This window comes from Coffea arabica, chromosome 4c (assembly GCF_036785885.1).
Source record: "Coffea arabica cultivar ET-39 chromosome 4c, Coffea Arabica ET-39 HiFi, whole genome shotgun sequence".
Taxonomy (NCBI): Eukaryota; Viridiplantae; Streptophyta; class Magnoliopsida; order Gentianales; family Rubiaceae; genus Coffea; species Coffea arabica.
Window position 1 is genome coordinate 13,789,114 of NC_092316.1, and position 18,619 is coordinate 13,807,732.

The 18,619-nt window shown below is 31.7% G+C and overlaps 1 protein-coding gene across 1 annotated transcript; it reads left to right on the forward strand.

Moving 5' to 3' along the window:
• Window positions 1-8,575: 8,575 nt before the first annotated feature.
• Window positions 8,576-11,926, forward strand: LOC140005300 (probable disease resistance RPP8-like protein 2). The gene has a single exon (XM_072046094.1). The coding sequence runs from the start codon at window positions 9,157-9,159 to the stop codon at window positions 11,791-11,793; it is 2,637 nt and encodes an 878-aa protein (XP_071902195.1). The 5' UTR covers window positions 8,576-9,156; the 3' UTR covers window positions 11,794-11,926.
• Window positions 11,927-18,619: the final 6,693 nt, after the last annotated feature.

Genomic DNA, 18,619 nt, shown 5'->3' on the forward strand with positions numbered 1-18,619 from the left:
TTTTTTTATGTGTTTGTAGTAATTTCATTTTTACAAAAATTAGTACAAATGTCGTGTGTAATGGATAGTCCAAAGATTGCCTGCTATTTATAAGTTTGACACTCCCTTTTAATTCTTTCATGATTACTAGTTATTCAATTTTGTAACATGTATTTCCTTAAAGGAAATGTCGCATATACTTGTTGAGAAAAAAAAAAAAAGCACAATTTTGCTTACAAAGAAAAAATTATTTAGTTTTTGTGAACTATTGGAGACTTGGAGTGAAAGGAACAGTTTTAAAGGAAGGGTTAATTATAGAAACTCACTTTGGAGTTTGGCTAAAGTTGCAGTTTACCGTCTAATATTTATTTCTTCTCACTTTGCCTCCTATTTCAGTCCAACTAATCAAGTTAACCATTAAAGTAGTCGAGTTAACGAAACCGCTTTCTACATAGTTTATAACCAAGGTTCTTGGGATGTTCAAATTACAAGATATGATGATTGAGAAGTTAGAAAATGACACGAAGATAAGAGGTATCCATTTTCAACTCCTTTATAAGGAACGAGGGGGCTTCTAGAATTAGAAATTAGTAATTTCTGAAAGCAGATTTCAGAATTTGAAGTTTACTGAGCTCATTGACCTGCTTAATCTGGTACAAATAAATGTTGGGAGAGATCCAATGCCAAAACTCAGGTGCTTACGGATCAACTACTGTTACGATTTAGGAATGCCTCCTGGAGAGTTGAAGCCCCTGAAAGGTCTTGAGAGGATGGAGGGAGCAGCCACGCCAAAATCATTCATCACTAGGCTTCAAGGAATAGATTCATACAAGGTCGGCCATGTCCCCAACATGACCATGGAAAGCATTGACTTTAAAAGGTAGAAATTTCACGCCCAAATTCGAAAATCTGCTGCCTTTGTTAGAGCACAGCCCGATAGATTGGTTGAGTAAAACATTTCTTTTTATTATATTTTGTTTGGTTATTTATCAACTGCTTACATTAACAATGTCAGATTGCTTGTTTTCTTCAAGATCTTCGTTATATACACAGTTGACAACTTGAATATATATTGAGGTTTATGTGTAAGATATCCTCAATATATTATTCTTCAACACTTAAAAAATTGATTGTATCACAAATGCGTATTTTAGTCATCTTTTTATCTTTCTATAAACTTTTTAAGCTCACATTCATTATATCACAAAAACTACTATAATACTACTGCATCAAACAAGAGACGCCTAAGGTGAACAATGAGATGGAATTTTCATTTTGGAGAAAAGGGAAAAAAAAACAAATGGAATTCAATTATGGAAAAACAGAATAAATGCTCTTTTACAACAAATGGAATTTTGCTTCTGAAAAAACTGAACAAATGTTCTTTTGCTTTCAACCAAGCAATAAATGCCTAAAGAATTACGACTTTCGTTGCTTAACCGAAGGTTGAATGTAAGTATCAAAATGATTCATGGTCTTTACTATATTTAGCCCCATTTTGGGTTACGATATGTTTATAAAAAAACACTAAAAATATTTTTACGGTGTTTGATAACTATTTTTCTGTAACTTAAAGAGTCGAGTTTTTGGTAATTTAAAAACACTTTTGTTAAAAGCATTTGTGTAAGACGTGCTTCTTTATAAATCAGCGCAATCCTAATCAGGGCCTAAGAAAAAAGAGCTGTGAATATATAAGCTTATCACAATGCAAAAGTAACAATTGTTTTATAAAATGGGAAATTTATAGAAGTGCATAGTAACTGTTTTGGCAGTTTTTTAAATTTCTAATGCTGAAAATAGTCGAATGTATAACGAAAATTTTAGGATGCAATTATATAAACAATCATAATACTTGAAAAATAAATTTAAAATGAAAATAATGTGTTCGTTATTATGATGTATTCAACGCAAAATAGCTTAAACTTTTTTTTTAAATGCGAAAGTAGCCTTTATTCTTTATTTGGATATGCAATCACATAAATTAGGGGATAATGCTAGCAAAAATATGTAATTACTAGTAATATTAGTTATCAAAAGGATAATAATTATTTAATAGTAATATCAATAGTATTTATCAAAAATTGAATTCCATTAAGCTTAATATTTTGTGCTGCACGTAACTACCTAGAAATCAAATTCAATTAAAATAAAGAATTTGTACTAAAGTCTGAATGTTAGATTCTGAAAGTCAAATTCTATATAAATAAGAGTTTAGAACGGATGTGACTTTCAGAAAGTCAAATTCAAGTAAATTAAAAGAGTTTGTACTAACTTTTTTTTGGGAATCATATTCAGCCAAATTAAATGTTTGTACCAAATGTGACATTTTGGTAATTAAACTTAGCTGAACTTAACGATCTATACTGAAAGTCATTTCATTGGAAACCAAATTCATTTAAAATTAAGGATTCATATTTGATGTGATTTTTATGAAATCAAATCTATTAAATTTGAAAATTTATATTGAATGTGACTTTCAGTGAAATACATTCAGTTAATGTAATACCTTAAACAAAAAATGCATACTAACACAAAATGACCCAAAGGAAGGGGCAATCAAATATCTTTCCAGTAAACTTTAAAAAAAACTTAGGAAAACTTTGTAACAATTGTTAAAACTCTATATAGAGGCAGGCAACAAATACTACAGTAAGTAGGAAAGTAAATAACAACGAAAAACCGAAAAATAATAATAAGTCGCGTTGGCCGTCAGACAAACGGTCCTATACCAATAATAAGGATTCAGGGGGACCGTCTGACTGTGTCACTTCTTAGACATTCATGCCATTTATTCATGAAACAAAAAATAACTAAAATGAAAAAAAGAAATACTAGTAAACAAAAAATAATGTGCTACATCTACTCCAATTCTAAAAGTTTTATACATTGTCAATATAATTTTTTTTTGTAATAGTAGGTTTAGATCATGCCTTGCAATATAAATTCAAATTTAGAATTCAAATCATGCATATGTGACGTATATCTAAAACTGAACCTATTAGTATAAAAAATTATCACACTATCAATGTACAAAAAGTTAATTCTAATTCTATTCCCACTTAGAACTGTAATAAGATATATGGACATTTCTATTGATGGTATGCGGTTAGAAGCAAAACTGGGAGTTGGATGCTCCACATCATATACCTTCGAATAAATGTAAGATAAAACTGATTTTTTTTTTGTTGCGTTAAATGCAAAAAAAAAAAAAAAAATCCCAATGAACTATTACACTAGTTATACTTTACACCATAAAATATTTTAATGGACACTTTACACCCTTGGTTAACTAAAAAATAACACGAAAATTAATTTCATCCAAGTTATTCATGAAATGACCAATTTGTCCTCCATTAAAAATTTGAGAGGCGAAAATACCATTTTGGTGGGAAAGATTGCTACTTTAAACAGACTTATTTTCATTTTATAACAAAAATTCGAATTATTAACACATAAAAATATACGGCTTCGCTTTGACTGATGACTGGTTATCAAGCCTGTGCAATAATAAATACCTACTCAAGAAAAATACAAATTTTGTATATAGCAGTGAGCAGGGTCGAATCCACAGGGACTGGAGATAATTCGTTTCTTCCAGAATCCGAAGTGTGGGGGAGTTTTTGGAGAATATAAAATAACTAATTAACTAACTAATGAAACAACTAATAGAAATAAACAGAAATTAATCAATAACCAATACGACTCTAGTCAAAGGTGCAACTTTTCAGACACGATTTATTCAACTGATCATTGATGCAAAAATAATTCAATTACTCATTACTAAATTGGTTATAGTTATCACACACGCGATAAACAACCAACATTTCCTTACCTTTTTTGATAATCAAGGTACGACCATTAACTATTTTCCTAACCAAAAAATAACCCTAAGTACGACCATAGGATTTAATTTCTCGATTGCAATAAGAATTAGAAAAACCCAATCCTAACCAACAAACACGCTTTGAGGGTTCATTTAAATTAGATCATACGTTTCCCTAATATGAAACCAATCACGCTAGTCGCCACTGGTATTAATCAATTGAACAATTAAGGATTTAATCAATTAATTTGGCTGTAGATTATTAGGTTAATTCGAATAACGGGCCCTTAACATTCAAATAACATAACAATCATAAGAAATTAAATCAGAAAACGTACGAATACCAATGAAGAAAAAAATAAATAAAATAATTCGATCTCATAGATGTTTGAAATCGCTCCTTCAAATTGACCTTCGACTAGAAAAGAAGATTAGTGGCTCATCGTTGGGAAACAAATCCCGACGCCAAAGCTTTTACAATTTCGCAAAACAAAAGCAAAGGAACGAGGAGCAAGAAAGCCGTTGTCTCCTTTAAGGAGAAAAGACCAAGCGGCCCCTTCACCAAAGAGTCATGACACTCCCCTCTTGTTTTTGGCTGAAGTCCTAATCAAACGGGAATTTGGCTTCTCTTATTTTTTTTGTGTCCTAATTAAAGTTCACTACCAAATAAAACTAGTCTCCTAAATAGAAAAAGAAACCATAAAAGAAAATATTCCAAGTTTCCTAATCCAAAACTAGAACTAGTAATGAAGATTAAAATCTTCAAAATCTTCCATCAAAAATTGCCTTGAATTCGACTCGGACTTGTAAACCAGCCCCGAACGTGCCACCATCCAATGAACTGGAAAATTACCACTTTTAATCACGTTTTGTTCCTTTTCCTACAATTGGCACCATTAACCAAATATAAGTAGAATCTGACAATTAAAGCAATATTTGGCTAAAATCAAGGGGAAAATAATTATAAATTTAGCAACAAATTATGACCTATCAATTTCTCCTACACCTAAACCATGCTTGTCCTCAAGCATGACAACAACAAATCAAATAATCAAATTCAAATAATGGCTATTGCTTAAATCTTCTATTGCCAAGATACAATTAAAACATATGTCAAGTATTAGTGGCAATTTTCAAAAAATATCTCTCCAATTAGCTTTCAAGATCAAGGACTCTTTCAATTTATGACTAACTAATCTAAGAATATAAAATATTCAACCAGCATCCATAAGCAAATGGTTCGGCTATTAAGCAAAATCTCAACATTAAAATTCATGGATCAGTAGGCTAACAATTTATTCAAACACTTCCACATTTTTCACTATTAACACATTTTTTCTGAAATATCCCCACACTTGATTGATTTTTTTTTTCCAGGGGGAATGCTTAGTCTTTAGCCATTTAAGCGTTTTGACGCGGAGTCCAACATTGGCCAAATGAAGGAGCCCGGTTACTCAGCCATCATTGCTTAAAAATCACATACTCATAGTTATCGTCGCTTTTTGACACGAAAATCGATAATTGTGGTGAAGACCTCCGGTTACTAGGCAACGATACTAGCGAAGTATAGCCGAATACTATTTATAAATAAGCACCAAATTAAAATTAACAATTATAAAAACCCGCTTCATTTCTTAAATATGGAGAGCTAAGATTAATAGTTGAACCAATTTGCACAAAAAATACTAGACAAATATTTACAATACTTAGAAAAGTTAACCAAAAAGTGCAAAAGTCACAAAATCTCAAATATTCACCAAAGATATACCCTTAGATTTGACCATGTTATACTTAACACCTTAGAGTGTAAAATCTTAGCAATAGAAAATTTTGAGACATCTATCCATCGTTTTTCAGGAATAATCACAAATATGTACAAAGATAGGCAAAAACTGGATAAAATTTGACAAAGTCAAACAAAAAATTCCAACAAAAATGCCTACACTTGCACTTTTTCAATAAAATATCAATATATTACTCCCTCCACACCTAAATCTTACATTGTCCTCAATGGAGATCATAAAGCAAAGAAAGTAAATAGGGCACTTCCCTGAATACATGGTGGAGGGTTTCGGGCAGCTATGGAATAGGTGGGAATGGTGGAGTGAAAATGGTGCTACAGTAGGGCGCGGCAGTGACGGATTGCAGAGGGAAGGAGAGCTCCGACGTACGTCTTGGTCCAAGTGACAGTGGCGGCGATGAGTGGGGTGGAGGACAGCAGTGGCACGCGGCTGTAGTGGCGGGGGCTGAGTGACCGCGGGGAGAGAGAGAGAGAGTGAGGGAGATATGTGGTGGTGCTGGAGTTTTTGTTGGTGCGGCGTGCAGCGCTTGGCGAATGCGGGACGCCGGCGAGCAAAAGGGTATGTGACCGAAAGAGAAGGAGAAATAGGGGAGATTATTATTTTTGTTTTTAGATTTTCATTTTGTCATGATGTTAACTACTTTTGTTTCATTATTATTATTATTTGTTGATTTTATCTTATCATTTTATTTTATCTTAATTTATTAACTTGCTCATTTTTAAGCATTTCCAATTTATGACAAGTTTTAATTTCTTTTCCTATCTTTTCAAAATGAAATTTTAAACTTACATAAGAAAAAAAATTTTAGGAGTTTAAAATTTTTGGATTAAATTTTTATGTTAAATTTTATAGTATTTAGGTCAAAATTTTATATTTTTATTGCTCAATTATTAAATAGTATGTAATTTTGCGACATAGAATACAAATGAGAAAAAAATTGGTAATTAGGTTTATTGAACATTATAAGTAAATATTTAAAACTAATGATGAGTGTAAAGGATGGTATAAATTAATAATTTAGTTTGCAAAAATAAATTTAAATGAGTTTACAAAAAGTTAAAATAAATAAATTATAAATGGATAATTGGGTTATCTAATTTATTTTTTTACTTATTTATTTATATCTATCTAATTAAATGAATATAAATAAATTGACTCATTTATGCATATTATTCTTTTTTTGTTACAACGATAATAATTATATAATATATTCTAACCTAATTTAAGATGAGGGAAAGTGGACGAGGAAGTCATCCGAAAGTGACAATTACAATTAAATGACATATTTAGTGGACCCAAGACTTATAAGTCTTGGAGTTACCAAGCAAGAGGCTGTTGGCTCACTTATACTCCCTCCCTTTTTTTATAACTGACGTTTAAGATTTTGCACACCAATTAAGAAAAGTTTTTCATTGTTTAAATCTATACACTACTTTCCTTTTGTACCCTCATTAATTATCCAATTCACCCATGTTTTCTCTCACTAGAGTATTAAATGGTGCTGTTTTACTAGACCAAAAGCAATGCAAACTAACTCTCACCAATTATGAAAAGAGAGATAAAATGGTAAAATTGTGAAAAAATAATTAATGCTGCATGGGGATAATAAAACGACATATAAAAGTACTTAAGAGTAAATTTCTTAAACGTCAGTTATGAAAAAAGGGAGGGAGTATCTGTTAAATAACTAATCAATGCCCATCTAAATCATTTATTATGGCTGTTGGCTCACTTATTCTGATCATGGCCTGTGGAAAATTGATGGTTGCCTGTCCAAGTGGAAAATTGATTGATCCAAAACCAATAAATTTCTGCCGACACACAAACACGGCAATCAAGGCTGTGACCTTGAGAAGAATGCAACCCAAACCAAAACGGAAAACCGGTATTAATTACTACTCCCTCCGTCCCACTTTGTTAGTCTTGTTTTCCTTTTTCGTCCGTCCCAAATTGTAGTCCACTTTCCCATTAAGAAATATAGTAATCTTTCAAATTATCTAAAATACCCTTATTAAATATCTTGTTATTAATACATTGTTATTAAATACTAACCCACTACATTGAATACATTGAGTTTTTCCAAAACATTGAATACATTGACTGCATTGATTAGCATAAGGGTATTTTAGGAAATTATTAATCTAAATTTATGTTTCCAACCAAATTAATTACACTTTCTTAATCTGTGTGAAAAAAAAACCAAGACTAACAAAACGGGACGGAGGGAGTACCACCCAATAAATTTCTGCCGACACAAACACGGCAATCAAGGCTGTGACCTTGAGAAGAATGCAACCCAAAACCCGAAGCATGCCAAAACGGAAAACCAAATTTAGAAGGGAAAAAGAACGAAAACCAAAACCAAAAACTGAACTTTTTTTTTTTTTTTTCCAACGGCAACTATTCATTCATAAACTATGACAGATTACATGCTCCAGGGCAACTGCCCTTAGTCCCTTACAGTCCGCTTGAACCAACTCAAGCAACCAAATTTAATTGAAGGATAGAATTTGTTAAAACTTTGTCAAATGGAACCTACTAAGCTACTATACTAATTGCAATTTAAAAGTGCAAATTCATTTGAACTTGCAGAATTCAATATAGCGAAATCCCAATTCATCAACTATATAATTATTGCGCATTCATGAATATAGATTTAGGAATGGTGATGCTGAAAATTAAAATTTTTTTAATAATATTACATAGGTATAAAGCAAAACTTGTTTGTTGAAGATAATTTCGTGGACCACACAAGTTGAAGTCAAGCTCCAATTTTAAAATTTGTTCTCTTTAGAAGTTTTTTTTGCACTTAAAAATTCAGGTAAGAAGGTGTTATTGAATTAAAAATTTAGACAACTTTAAATTTTAAAAACTAATTATACTGTGGAATCTGAAAATTCATATATATAGAGTTGACTTTTTGCCCTTTGATACCGGTAAATATTTACTATCATCACTTAAGGAGAGATCATCCAAGTAGTACATGAAGAAGGAAAGGAGAACACAATGATAATGTGACTAGTATCTAACTGGTTGATTATTGGCATGATGAGATTATAAAGAAGGTTCGTCGGTCAAGATCTTCTTCAATTGATGGCATCAACTTTGGCTCTCCAGCGGACGTGCCTGAGCTGCAAATTAATTAGATTGAACAAAAAGAAAGTGTAAGCACTAGTCTTATTATGCATGAAAAGCAACTACACACATATACGTATGGAGAGTGGATATAGAGAAGAGAGAGACCGTTTGACGTTCACTTAGGCCGTCCGCTTTCTGTGGCTGCCCAGTGATTTTTCTCACACAAAAATCGTATTCACGGTGCAATAATTTCCGAAAGAAAAAAGGAAAGAAAACCCTGGGAGATACAACAATCTTACCAGGATCGCCTGTTTTGTGAATCACGTGAATCGAGGAAGTGAACCACGTGAGAATCGAGCCTCTCTGCTGAGATCAGTTAAAAACAACAGAGATTAGAAGTTTTGCAGCTGCACCTAACAGGCAAAAGCTTCTCCTCCTTTACTAGTTGTTGAAAGCAAAGCTCACTTTACCACGATGGCTGACCCTGCTCTCTCTTTTGTTATTGAGAGAACTGGCGATCTGCTGATTCAAAAAATTGTTTTCCTGGAAGGCGTTCGACGACAAGTTGAGAGACTTCAAAAGGATCTGGTCCGGATGCGGTGTTTCCTGAAAGATGCTGATCAGAGGCAAGATAAAGATGCGAGGATCCGCAACTGGGTTTCTGAAATCAGAGCTGCGGCCTACGATGCGGAGGATATCATTGAGATCTTTGCCAGCAAAGTTGAGTTCCTCACAAAGGACAAGGGACTCGTCACCAAATTGACGTATTATCCCTTGAAAATTGTGAACCTCTACAAGATAGGTAAAGAGATTGAATCCCTACGGATGAGGCTCAAGGAGATTGCTGATTGCCGCGAAGAGTATGGTATAAAAAATCTTGGAGAGGAGATGACTACACATGGAGAAGAGCTGCAACGGCTCCGGCGATCCTTTCCTTTCAGCGAGGACAAGGATATAGTGGGCTTCGAGGAGATAACAAAATCCCTGGTGGCAGAACTTTTGAAAGAGGACAGAAACCGCCGTGTGGTTTCAATCGTCAGCATGGGAGGTGCTGGTAAGACAACTCTAGCAAAAAAGGTTTATAACCATGCTCATGTCAGGGAGAGATTCAACTGTTGTGCTTGGGTCTGCGTCTCTTCAAGCTACGATCACAAAAAGATGCTGAGGGCAATCATAAAGCAATTGAATGAAATGAGTAATGAGCAACTTGAGAAGATGGAAGAGGAAGACTTGGAAGGAAGGCTCCATCAAGATCTACAAGATAAATGTTATCTTGTGGTGCTTGATGATGTATGGAAGCAAGAAGCGTGGGATTGTCTTGCTAGGGCCTTTCCTGATGTTGGCACATCAAGTAGATTGCTGCTTACAAGTCGCGATCGGGATGTTGCCCAACACGCAGATGCTTATAGCCACCCATATGAGTTGAAAACTTTGGGGCTGGAAGACAGCTGGCAGTTGTTCCTCAGAAAGGCCTTAGGCCATGGGGATAATGCTGGGTGTCCTCCCGATTTGGAAGAAGTGGGCAGAGAGATTACCAGAAGATGTGATGGTCTGCCGCTGGCCATCACGGTTATAGGTGGCCTGCTGCTGGCAAAGAAAAAGTTGAAGAGTGAATGGGAGAAAATTCTCAACAATTTCAGCACATATTTATCAAGGAGCCAGAGTGGGGTATCAGCAATTCTGGAATTAAGTTATGCAGACCTTCCTGCCAATCTGAAATTTTGCTTTTTGTATTTGGGTTTGTTTCCTGAAGACTCCGTGATTTCTGTGCGCAAGTTGATCCATATGTGGGTTGCAGAGGGAATAATGCAGAAAAGAGATACAGAAAATTTGGAGGAAACTGCAGCATATGATGATGTGGAAGAACTTGCTAGCAGAAATATGGTCCAGGTGGCTGAAATGACTGTTGATGAGAGGATTAAAAGCTGTAGAGTCCATGATTTATTGCGAGAGGTTGCAATCAGAAAGGCAAAGGACGAAAATTTTTTCCAGATCCATGACACCAGAGATGATGAAATATCAGCCAAATCCAGATACCTTGCTGTTCATAGTCTCCCTTGGGATAAAAAGTATGTTGGGTCTTCGACCCCTCCTCTCCGGTCTCTACTTTTTTTCAATGTCCACGATTACAGGAAAAACATTAGTCTTAACTTCAAAAGTTTCAAAAAGCTTAGGATACTAGATCTTGAGAATGTTAAGATGTCGTATAATTTGCCAGAAGGAATTGGTGAAGTCAGGCTTCTAAGGTACCTCGGTTTAAGACGCACATCCATTGGAAGGCTCCCTCATTCCTTCTGTTGCTTACGAAACCTACAAACTCTTGACATACGGAACTCTTACCCAGTGAGAGTTTCAAATTTCATTTGGAAGCTTGAAAGTTTACGGCATCTATATGCGTGTCGTATGGAGTGCGATGTGCCTCTTAAGATTGATGGATTGAGGAATCTCCAGACTCTGTTAGGCGTAAACTTTGATGACATTATGCACAATAACATGATAACTTTGACAAGTCTTCAGAAACTGGGGATTTGGGTGGGTGAAAGGTCAGAGATTGACAAACTCTGCTTGCATTTATCTGAGGTTGAAAACCTAAAGACGTTACATCTTTATCGTAATATAACAACAGTGTGGCCATCTCTAGCTGGACTTTCTAAGCTCCATCATGTAACAGAGCTCAAGCTATCCGGGATGTTTTTGAGAAAGCTGCCTCCTGATTTCCCTCCAAATCTCTCTCGCTTGTCTTTGAAAAACACATTCCTCAGGAATGACCCAATGCCAGTGCTAGAGAAGTTGGGACAGCTGTCGTTTCTCAAAATGAAAGATGCATACAGGGGACCACAGCATATGGTCATTTCTAGGCATGGGTTTCACCAATTGAAATTCCTTGAGCTCAGATACCTAAGAGTGGATGAAATAAAGGTGGAGGAAGGTGCATTGCCACAGCTCCAGTGCCTGAGAATTAGGGAGTGCTACAGTTTAGAAAAGTTGCCGGAAGAGCTGAAGCACATATCTAGTCTTGATGCGCTTGAGCTTGTGGACATGCCAGAAGATTTCATCAGTGGGCTTGATGCGGACATGGTATCCACCGTCCCTAACCTCAGAATATTTTGACTCTAGAATCTAAGTCCGTATTTGTATTTCGCGCATGGAATGGAAGGTATGTAGTGTAGTGTTTAATAAAATTATTTCAAGTTTTTATCAAAATATATAAATAAATAAAAAGAATGTTTCATATTCAACATAACTTTTGTTTCCCCCTAATTCAACATACTTTGCTTTGCCGCTATTTCGCTCTTTATTTTCGTCACATAATTCAGACCAACCGACAAGCTTTTTGAGTCCATTTTTTTTTTAATTATTTGAAATCTCACACTTGAATGCTTGCTTTTTTAATTATCCCACTATTAAAGAAGGAATGACTCTTTTGTCATTATTGATTTTGTGGGTAACTAACAGTGTCTACACAAATGCAATGTCTCTCTATCAATTTACAAATGCAATCCCTCATAGGATTTATCTCTCTGCCAATTTACATTGCATATATATATATATATATATATATATATATATATATATATATCATATTAATACAAGTAGAAATAAATTTTAAAAAACAGTTCATGTCTTCGGTATGCCTCAAAAATCCTGATAGTAAACTCTTGGCATTTGGAAATGTCTAATTCATTAAAAATATCTAGAGGTATTTGGTTGATTCTAATTTTTCCCATGCTGCCCAAACTGAAAAACAGAACAAGGAAATAATGAAGTTAGTAAACAAATCAAGGAATTCATCCCATATAAAGTGTTGGTCCATCTGAAAATGAGGATTGATTGCTTCCTAAATACTACTCACTATACATATAAGATGTTAAAAAAAAAAAAATTAAGCATGCGAAAATCAAATAACAAGCTGTTCATTTAAGTTGTTTGGGATAAACATTGCACGAAAAAATTACTGAGGGAAAGTTTTTGAATACGGGCACAGCTGTAGGCTATTTATTATGAAAGGCATTTATAATAATTCTTACATGTAATGATTTTTTTGTGTTTGTAATAATTTCATTTTTTTATGTGTTTGTCGTAATTTCATTTCATGAGCAGCGAAGTAATAACTTGATTTGTAATAACTTGAAGTCTCATCAGTTGCAAGGATTGCCTTTCTAATTTCATCTTGTGATATATTGTCAATATTAAGTCTCCTAATTCTCGGAAATTGTGTTTGATGAAAAGTCTATGCAATGGTATGGAGTTTTACCCTTCCTAAATCTAGTGATTATCTTGTCCATTTCGGGGTCCTAACCATCAATAAATTGTGGATGAGTTTTTCGGTTTTTCCTTGTTTTCTTGATATAACTTCCTAAGCGTTGTGTCCATTTTCAGCCTTCTTGGATAAGTGCAAAATTTGCCAGTCTCAGAGAACTTATTGAGTCTCAACTCATTCGTCAGTGTTCAATGAGTACTTAAATATATATATATATATATATATGTCTAGGGTAAAATTCGTAGAAATTCATCATTAGCAAGGTTATATAAATATGTATAAGTCTAAGGTAAAATGCAATGAATTGTTTCAAGACCGAACCTCATATATTTATTTATAAACTTTCCTAGCGGATGAATAATCTCCGGAGTAGTTTTTTATGATACTATTTAATTTGTACAACCAAATGTGCATCCAATATGTATGGAGTTAGCCGCTTCAATGGGATCTATAATTTTGGTTGGAGGAGAAATTACCAAATGTCTAGCATTCCCTCACCACGCGCATGTGCGCACGCGCGCGCACACACACACACACACATATATATATATATATATATATATATAGATAGATTCATACAGACACACCCCTAATTTATCATGTGAATAAGCACAATCATTTTTATTACATCCCTTATATTTAAATAGTTTCCCAAATTAATTAAACTTTTGCCGAAAAACAAATACTTGGAACCTCTCTTAACAATTGTGAGCACGCGTTAGCCAAATTGTTTGCCAAATAAGCATGACAATGTTTTTTTTAATCAAATTATAACTAACCTATGATTGTGTATACATTGCAAACGAGTTACATAGCTAAACAACATTTTAGATAACCTACAAATGGTCTTAAATAAGTGGTAGACTCGAACTCACTTAAATAATATTAAATTCACATCTATTGAGATTTGAACTCAAAACTTTTAATTCAGGAGGCCTTTCATTGTGATAGAGCAGTACCACAATAATATGCTACTGTTTCGAATAAGGAAACTGACAAAAACAAAAGGTCAAAAATACGCGCGCAGTGCAACCCATGCTGGATCCTTGATGCCCTGCTGGGAGCCCAGTAATGACAAGTTTATCATTAAAGAGAATTTTTCAAGGAATTAGGCTGCTCTACATCTGGGTCGTTCGGATAAGAACATTCTAGTTTCTAGTTCAATTCTTTGGAACCAAATCCTCTCCTTATCTTTTTCTCCTTATAAGGTGGAAGAAGTATAAGTGAGAGATTTTCAGATCAAATCCTCTCACTTATCCAAAAGAAAAGGGATTACGAAGTTGAAAAGAAAATTTTAAGATTTTGTGGTCTTAGATTGGGCCATAAATTATTGCATTGTTGATCATCTGCTTCAGAGTCTCAGAGAGCTGTCTAAGATTGCCGGATTCCACTTCAAATTGTCAAAATTAAATTAAATGTGGACAATCATCAAAGGGAAACTAGACTTATACTTGTGCATTAGTGCATGAGGAGTATTTTAGTAGCTTTTCTATATTTTTATTTGCATCATTGAAAACTATTATAATAGTTAAAATTGTCAATTGTCTTGAGAATGTAGACAATGAAATTTTACTTTAATTTATTTAATCAAGCCTGAAATAATGTAAGTTGACCTTGATTAAATTAAATTAAATCATGTTAAGTCCATTCATCATGGGCTTAACTATTGGACAAATGCTAGGTGTGTCTTAGGTCGATTTAAAGGTGCAATATCCATTTAATTCGAAGTGGATTAATTAATTTGATTCACAAGAGACTTTCTAGGTCGAACCATTATTAGAAGTCGACGTTGAACGGACTATTTTTGAAGTACAAGTCATCCAAATTGTAAGAAGATTCTATGCGGTTTTCTTAAAGCCAATTCTTCTAGGAAGTTTCCATCTAAACCGATATACTGGATGAAATTCAAGAAAGACTCAAGTCTTAAAATCCTAGAAACTCTACCAAATTCTCTAAAGAGTTCTCTCAAATCCAAAAATAAGCTTTTGGCTGTTGGATTATATTCAAGTTCAAATTAAACTCTGTGGCCTTTGGATGAAATTCAAATTCAAATCAAATCCCACACACATATTGAAGCTTGAAAATTGAAAATTCAAGTGTTCGAGATGACGTCACCAAATCAATAATTTTTTGTAGCAAAATTGTAGAGAATGCCCTTTTAATTGAAGGCCAAGCTTTTTCGCCCTTCGATTATTATAGAGAGGAATTAGAGGATTTTTTTTTTTTTTTACTTAGAAATTTTCAAAGAATGTAACCCCATATTCTTAAAATTAATATATTTGAAATTTGTACAAGTTTTTCTTGTCTTTTGTTCTTAGGCAATGAAATTTGTATTATTGACATATTTGTATCATTTATTTATTTTGGAAGGATAATGTCTTGAAAGATTGGTGAATTTTATTTATTTTTTTTGTAAAGATGAACTGAAAAAAGAAAACTTAATGATGATCAAAACCCGAACTATTAAATATATCAATGTACCAATGATTATGTAAACTAAACTTAGTTACATTATGGAATTTAAAAAGTAATTCAAATGAAGAGAAAAAAGTTGTTAGAAAAGAGAGACAAAAAACAAAAGAATTTAATTTTTTTTTTTCAAAACGTCATCATTCATTAAATTTGCACTGATAGCAAAGATTACATCAACTATATGTAGATACAAACAAATCTAGAGAACAAACTAGATACCACAGATATAAAAAGTTAAGAGAATATTACATTGTGGAAATTGAAAAATACTTAAAAGATAAAACGCTTTCCCAAAATCATCTGTGTATGCTTCTAATCACATAACTTGCTTTCTTCCAAATTTGCTAAGTGTTAATGAACTGATTCAAATGTAGACATTAAAATGAGAGAGATCCAACGAATCCCAACTAGATTTGGAAATTTTAGATCAATAGAAGAAATGTAAAAAATAATAAAATTCTCACTAGGAATCCCTCGTATAGGAGAAACCTCTCACTAGAAATCCATAGAAAAGAAGTAACTCTCGTTAGGAAATTTTAGTAAGACTTATTACAAACACAAAAACAAAAGAAAAAAGAGGTGGAGGAATTGATCTCTCTCTCGGAAAGAAGGCGTTTTCTTTGCAAGGAAAAGAAAAGTCAGAGAAAAGGAAAAGGGTTTATGTTAGAGAGTTGTTTTTTAGCTATTGCCAAGTGGTTCACAAAAAGAATTTAAGTTGACAGAGAAAAAGTCTAAATTAATTACTTAATTGCCTCATTATCAATAATCAGCTATGCCACTTGTTTGTTAATTGGTATATCATTGTTTGTCAATTGAAAATGCAACATATAACAAAATTTGATTGATTGAAAATCTTACTCTCGTTATATGTAACTACTCCATGAAAACTTTAGAGCTCTTTCACTCATGTATGCTACGTGGAAATCCTACCAATTAGAGGTTTGTGAAAAGGATTAAATAACCCATTTTGCCTTTCTTCTTTGAATTGGAGACCAATCGGTAACTTCCTGTTTGGGGCTAAAAGTGTAATAAACTCTATAATTTTATCTACTAATTTAGATAGGCCTTGGCAGAAAAAATACTATATGACTATTATTCCCCCATGAATTGTACCTTAAATGTTACATAGGAAAAAATGTAAATTATTTACAAAGTAGTTTTTCGAACTCTTTCACGAATACTTTTTACGTCATCTCATCATCTATTTGTTTGTGCCAGTAGAACCTTGACCTCTAGATAGGAATGGTGGTCAGTGATGGGTATTTCCTACCGGTTTTTGGGTCCGTTTGGATTCCTTGTTTTTGCTTCTGTTTTTGAAAAATTGCTTTTCACATTCCAAATGCTACAGTAAATGTGTATTTCTAAAACAACTCTAAAAACACCATATCCAAATATTATATCAAAATCAACTCCATATGTATATTTCAATTTTTATATTTCAATTATATATATTATATTAATATAAATTGAAATATACAAATTGAAAATTATATATTTATATATTATATATTATATAAATATTTATATGCATTAATATTATACATAATATTGTATATTATACATAATATAATATAATATACATAATATGTAATATTGTATATATAAATGTATAAATATTTATACATAATATATTATGTAGATTATATTATAATTTATACATTATTAATGTATAATATTGTTATGTACATTATTGTGTATAATAATGTATAATAATGTTATGTATAATATATAATATACATAATATGTAATAATGTATAAATGTATTATATTATGTATATTATATTATATCTATACAATATTATGTATATTATACAAATTGAAAATTATATATTATATATTTATATATTACATATTATATAAATATTTATATAATGAAATATACAATAAATATTACAAATTGAAATAATATATAAACACCATATTTATAATATTATAATATTTATAATTAATATTAATGTATATTATATATATTGAATATTTATATATTATATATTTATATATTTATTTATACATATTATAAATATTTTATTTTATTAAAAAATATTTTTATATATTTATAATATATTTACATAAATATTATATATTATATAAATTATATATAATATAATATAATATGTATCATATATTATATATTATACATTTATATAAATGTACATTTATACATAATATATATATATATATTAATGTATATTTACAATATACTTTTATATTATGTATTATATATAATATAATACATTTATACATTTATATTAATATACATAATATTAATTTTACATTTATACATAATATTAATATATTTATACATTTATATTAATTATATTAATACATTTATACATAATATTAATGTGTATTTATAATATATTAATTTATACATTTATATAATATTCATTTATAATTTATACATTTATAATAATATACACTTATACATTTATAAATATATTTATATTATGTATTATATATAATATAATACATTTATATATTTTTATATACATATATAAATATATTTATTTATAAATGTATTATAAATACATAAATGTATATTTATATAAAAATATAAAAATTATAATTTATAATTTATACATTTATATAATATTCATTTTTATATAAATATAAAAATATATTTATTTATAAATATATTATAAATGCATAAATGTGTATGACTATAAAAATATAAAAATTATGAATTATAAAAGTACTAAAAAATATGTTTTAAAAATACCTCTAAAAATAATCCAAAAAACATCTACAGTAAAAGTTTTTCATATAGTTTTTGAAAAACAACCCCAAAAACAACTAATCCAAGCGGACTTGTATTTCAAAAATGAAATGCTACAGTGCTGTTTTTGAAAAACAACCCCAAAAACAGCAAAAACAGCTAATCCAAATGGAGATTATTTGACTCACACAAATAGACTAGCCACTCTGGATGCGGAGGTGTACAACAGCAGCATGCTTTTCAAGTCCAAAATAGACCACATCAAGTTGATTCTATCTGAATCTGAATCGTTTATTTCAAAAAAAAAATTGAAATGAACAATTTAGATTGGTTCAAACCGAAGTGATATGATTTAGATCCTGAAAACACTTTGTTTTTGCACCCACAATTGACACAGGCCTGGATACTGCCGCTTCACAAAAACTTGCTCCCTAGAAAGACTGACTTCTTCACGCTTCTTGTTCGACTTTTGTTTGTAATATGTAGGA